General features: G+C 42.4%; 1 protein-coding gene across 1 annotated transcript in view; it reads left to right on the forward strand.

The window, feature by feature from the left end:
- Positions 1 to 4,534, forward strand: part of SEMA3C (semaphorin 3C) — a 159,385-nt gene extending 154,851 nt beyond the window's left edge. Inside the window, exon 17 of the mRNA XM_066633126.1 lies at positions 4,121 to 4,534. Coding sequence (XP_066489223.1) covers positions 4,121 to 4,534 — 414 coding nt within the window. The remainder of the gene's footprint in view (positions 1 to 4,120) is intronic.
- The last annotated feature ends 1,466 nt before the right edge of the window (positions 4,535 to 6,000 follow it).

The following is a 6,000-nucleotide window of genomic DNA, read 5'->3' on the forward strand; positions in this document are numbered from 1 at the left end:
ACTATGCACATACCACAATCAATCCACACAATCCTCTTTCAAAAGAAAGAAAAGAAAGAATATACTGTACATATGTGTTGAGGTGAATTCTGGTAGAGATGAATGAAAATTCATGCTCCACCAATATGTTTACAGAGAACATATTCTGCTAAGTGTGTAAACCAGCACAAGGACAGGAGTGTGACTTTATGCCATTTGGTGTGGAGATGGTTCTGGAATTAATATTTTGTCTCAGAATACCAAGGACAGCTCTGTTCATATGCAACTCCAAGTTGTTCAATGACTTTTGACCCGTAGCTGCTGTAGATTTGAAAGTCACAGCTAAAGTTGGTCCACTAATCTGATAGAAGTGAATGCATCTTTAATGCATTGCTCAGATGTGATGGCTAGCAGATGCAAAGCAGAGAAGACATTTCCCTTACAATAAAATTCTGGGCAGAAGTCAACTTTAAGCACTTTTGAGTCCCATTGAGTTTTTCAGAGGGAGAGGGAAAGCATAGGCAGCCATGTGGGTCCGCTAAGAAAAAAAGTTAGTGCCACAATCTGGTATTTATTTATGACCAACCAAATAGTAGTAGTAGTTAGCAACCTTCAGTCTTGAAAGACTAAAGTATCGTGCTCTGAATGGTGCTTCTGGAACAGCGTCTAGTGTGGCTGAAAAGGCTGATTCGGGAGTGACAATCCCTTCCACACCGGGAGCAAGTGCAGTCTGTCCCTGGTCTGTCTCCCTGGCTATGGGCCTTCCTTCTTTGCCTCTTAGTCTCAGACTGTTGGCCAAGTGTCTCTTCAAACTGGGAAAGGCCATGCTGCACAGCCTGCCTCCAAGTGGGCCACTCAGAGGCCAAGGTTTCCCACTTGTTGAGGTCTACTCCTAAGGCCTTCAGATCCCTCTTGCAGATGTCCTTGTATCGCAGCTGTGGTCTACCTGTAGGGTGCTTTCCTTGCACGAGTTCTCCATAGAGGAGATCCAACCAAATAAATGCAAAATATTAAGCAAGTTTTCACATTCTGCAGAATAATTTGGCAAGCTGAAAGTTAAGCCAAGCAAAAGGGTGGCGGTGGCAGGGATTTATACGAAGTCACAAAATCCAGCCATTTGTAACCATCCTAAAATAGAATATGGAATGATTTAAGCAGACTCAATGTGGATTGGCCCCATTAGGTGCTACGCAGAGTCTCAACTGGCACTGTGGGCTTTTGAGAAGAAGAAGAGACAATAATGGCTGTTCCTCCATTTTCAGAATATAAAATCCAGCAGTTACCCTGTTCCATATCTGGCACTAACTGAAGCACACAGGCCCTTTGCCAGGCATAGAACAAAAGTAGAAAGGAAATGTGGTAGACGAAATCATAATCAACCTGAGAAGGTTTTCCAGCTGGAAGAGGATAAAATTGGCAATCAAAATGAGAGTGATATTCATCAGCTTTTTTTTTTCCTATTGAAATTGAGGTTGAATGACTTGAATTGCCAACCTGACTGGGGTCCCCAGGAATTGGCATCAATCTCCAGGTGACTACCATACATTTTCACAGGTGTTCCTTGACTTTAAGGGCATTATGTCAGGTCGTGAAAGAAAATCTGTAGGAATACAGTGGGCCCTCCTTATTCCCCAGTGCTAAACCCATGGCTGGAGGGCCTTAGCAACTCCCAGAAGCTGCTTCCATTTGTGTCTGAGGTGTTTTGAGGTGGGGGAGGCCCCATGTTATGAATTGTGGCAATATGTGGGCCCCCCATAGATTTCATTACCCTTTGAATTTGGTTTCCACAGGAAGTCATGGAATGGACCCCCTGTGTATACCAAGGGCCCACTGTACTTAAGTCACAGTTGGCAACTCTATGGATCACACCCTCTATATGCAAGCACAAGAATTGCTGTAAGGGGTATTCTGTCTGAGAACGGAACAGCAGGCAAAACACTCAGGAGTGCAACAAAGGAGATAAGTCTGAGGAGCAGGGAGAGAAGAGGATGCAGAACCTTTTGGAGCAAGGAATTAAGTCTGAACTAAAAATACTCATGGCAACAAGAATTTTCCTGCCTGTGGTGTAATCACATTTTCCATTACTGCGCTCCACAAAGCTCTCAAGTTTCAGCTCTCTTCTATGCAGTGCAATTGTTTCTAGGAAGTCAGTCTTCATTAAGTGAAACAAATAGGAACATGATTTCTGTTTAAAAATCTTGCACAGTGCCTCCGCCGGCAAAAAATATGTTCCGATTGTAAGGATAACGATGATACCCATATATGAATAAAAGAAAGCATTTGCAAAGCCCTCCTCCCCACTTTGAAATGAGAAAGAGAAGGAATCAGATATGGATTTACTTAATGGATATTCTTGCTCAGATATAGCTCTGGAAGATGAAACAAGCTACTGTGGACCCAATCCTATCCAGCTTTCCAGCACCGGTGCAGCCCCAGTGCAGCCCAGAGATAAAGGAACAAATCTTCCCATTCCTTGAGGAGGCCTCTGTGACTGCCTCCCCACTACAGGATGCAGTGTATGCCCCATTGGCACAGCTACTCCGGCACTGTAAAATTGTGCTAGCTGCTGAAAGTCCATCAAAATAATTACTGAAGTCATCCAGCGTTAGGGTACCTTCAGCACAATACATGTAAGATTTTTTCCCCTTAAAATCCAGTCTCCCTTTGTAAGTCTCAAAAGTAACATGCATGTAGCAAGTAAATGAGAGTATAGATGAGTAAACCAAGTGAGCAAAAGTAAATTTTCCCTGTCCATCAGAACTGGATGCCTGACTGAAGGCTTCCCTTGTTAAAGAAAAAGTTCATTTGTCCTTGTTGCACAACACAACACAAAAGTTGCAAGTTAACTGTGTAAGTGGCAAATGGACTGAGTAAAGGGAAACAAGTCAGAGAGTAGTTTCTGCTTGCTTATCTTACAGAACAGAACTGCAAGGCTCCAAGTGTGTGTGGATCTCTAGTTTTAGACAGTGCCCTTCACTAAGTTCATATGCATGTAGTTGTGCTTCAGGCTTCCTAGTGTGGTTGGCAACTCTAAAGTTATTCCTAGATAGTTTTTTCGCAGCATAGTTTAATGTTTGAAATTCCTGGAGGCCTTATAAGTCTCTTGTTTCAGTAGACAGGAGGTCTGGTCTAGAGGGTAGAGCCTCCATTTGCCTGAAGATTAACATCCACAAGGTCGCCAGTTCGAGGCCACCCGCACCGTGCGACCTTGAAGCAGCTGGCAAGCTGCAGCTGAGCTGTTCCATCTGCTCGGAGCGTGGGAGGATGGAGGCCTGAATGTTAAACCAGATCGGAGTGTAACATCTTGAATGTGGTGGTTCTTGAAAGAGAGAACCTTCTTTCAATTTGTAAAAATCCCTGCGTGGATTTAATAAGCCTGCCTGTGTAAACCGCCTTGAATAAAGTCTTGAATAAAGACCAAGAAAGGCAGTATATAAATACTGTATATTATTATATTATTATTATTAGACTCCAGGGAGCTGATGCAGACTCCTGAGGGATTCTAAGCCATCCCTGGAAATTCCAGGCAAATCCTGGATGGTTGGCACCCAAATTCCCGACTGAGAAAGCTGAGGAACCTATGGCGTTGTCTTGGTCAGTTTTCACTGCGACGTACAGAAGTACCACATAAAGAACAATGAGTTTCAGACCACAGAGGTTGATCTATGAAATAACGCCAAAATCAGCGATTAAGAGCGCAATCCTAACCCACTTTCCAGCACTGGCATAGCTATGCCAATGGGGTGTGTGCTGCATCCTGCAGTTGGGGGGCAGTCATGGAGGTTAGGCAATGTTTGTTCCCTTACCTTGGAGTTGCACTGCCCTTATTGTGATGCTAGAAGGTGGGTTAGGATTGCGCCCTAATAATATTAAAGTTTTGGTTGAGACTCTTAGGTTTTAAGCTTCTCCTTTTGTTTACACCCATAAACATTTTGTTTATGCTATATCTCTTATTGAAAATTACCTAAACGGTTTTTTGAGACATAATTACATTATTGATGAATAACATTTTGGTATTAAATAGACTGGTATAGAAAATATTACATAAAAATTGAAACATTTAAAAGAAAGTCTATCCATAAATGTTTTGTGGAATGCTTATGGTACTCACTGTTCATTTTTTGCAATGTGTTGCCTTTAGGTCAAACTCAATGACAGAATCATTGCGACTGAACAAGGGCTCTTGATCCGCTCCGTTCAGGAAGCTGACCGAGGGCTTTACCACTGCATTGCGACCGAAAACAGCTTCAAGCAAACGATAGCAAAGGTCAACTTCAAGGTGCTGGATTCTCACATGGTGGCCTTCATGACTGAAAAGTGGTCGCCCTGGACCTGGGCCAGCTCACTCCAGACTTTGCCATTTCATTCAAAAGACTTAGCTGGAGCTTTCAGTCATGCAGAGCTGCAGATGATTAATCAATACTGCAAAGACACAAGACAGCTCGGGCAGCAGGCAGAAGACTCCCAGAAGATGAGAGGTGACTATGGCAAGTTGAAGGCCATCATCAACAGTAGGAAAAGTAGGAACCGAAGAAATCAGTTGCCTGGCTCATAAGTTGTCTCAGAGCATCAAACTTTTTTTTTCTATCCTCCCTGAAGGGATTTTGTTTGTGTCTTTGTTTTCCTGCTGAGATTGTAGAAAAACATTAATAGAGCAAGCCTAGTCACGGATAAAATATCATGAAAAGCTAAAGAGGTGGAAAAATCCAAAGAGAATTCTTTTTTGTGAAGTGCCCACTGACGCTAGGTAGATCCTTACTTAAACTGTAAACCAAGATTATTTTGCCTTAAACCCAGGTTCTCATCTGATAGATGTCAGTTTTCTTTTCCTGAGACAGAAAACAGCATCGATGCACTGACTCTCCAACTTGGAATAATGCAAGGTGGAAAGAAAAAGGAGTTTGGGTTAAGATGGATGTAAACTGGGGTGCTATCTTCAGACATGTCATCTTCCCATTTACTTTTTTTTTTTTTTTTTTTTTTTTGAGAGAGAGAGAGATATATATTTGCTTATCTCTGTTTATGGTACATAAATAGCTTCAGCTGTTCAGTTAAATGTTAACCAGTAAACGGTTAATTTCCCATATTAGTAATATTACTAATGGTAATATTAGTAATTTCCCATATTAGTAATAAAAGAGGCAGCAGTACTCCTGTGACTGGATATATTCCATGGGAACAGTGATTATATGTACCTAGCTCTAGGTAAGGTTAATGATGTATAATCACAGCTTCCTGTTCTTTTTTTTTAAAAATATGATAAAAGGCATGTTGATGTGATTTTATTACTGTTAGCCTATAACAGTAATATAATTGTTGCCGTCCTTCCTTCAAGGGGTTTGCATAGAGGTTTCCAAGCAGACTTCCATCAAGGCAGTTAACAGAGACAGGTTTGTTTAGCCTCAGCAAGAGAGCATCTGGCCATACTCTAGGCTACTCGCTTGGGTAGTGAAAATGCATGGGAAGCTGCCCTAGGAGAAAGAGATGGTGGCCTGATCCATCCCAAATAGGCACTTTTAAGACTGGTTGATTTCAGTGAATAGAGGCACCCCCTGTACCTGCGAAACCCATATCCATGGTTTCACTTATCCATCATTCACAAAGCCCCCCACCCGTCACACTCATGACTCACCTTTTGCCAAGGCATTGCAAAACATAGCTTTTTTAGTTTGCTACAGAACTCTATGAAGACAAAAGCAAACATAGAGAACACTCAACTTAGAGCTGCTAGACTAACCATACAGGGGGTGACAGAGACAAGAGTGTTCTGTTAGGAGGGATTTGAGTAGGGCTCACAGCTATATCGCTTATAAGTCAAGTTTTGAGCCCAAAACCATGAAATTTGATATGATCCATAGATAAGATAAACGTAAAACTTAAGGATTTATGACAGTTGTTCTCAAACTGGTGGATCCTGACCCACCAGCTGGAGAACCACTGCCCCTTTCCCTTTAAGGGGCTGGGGCAGAGGAAGGTGGCAATGCAATTCCCCAGGATCATGCTGCTGTGGGGGAAGAGGGG

This window comes from Tiliqua scincoides, chromosome 7 (genome assembly GCF_035046505.1).
Source record: "Tiliqua scincoides isolate rTilSci1 chromosome 7, rTilSci1.hap2, whole genome shotgun sequence".
Lineage (NCBI taxonomy): Eukaryota > Metazoa > Chordata > Lepidosauria > Squamata > Scincidae > Tiliqua > Tiliqua scincoides.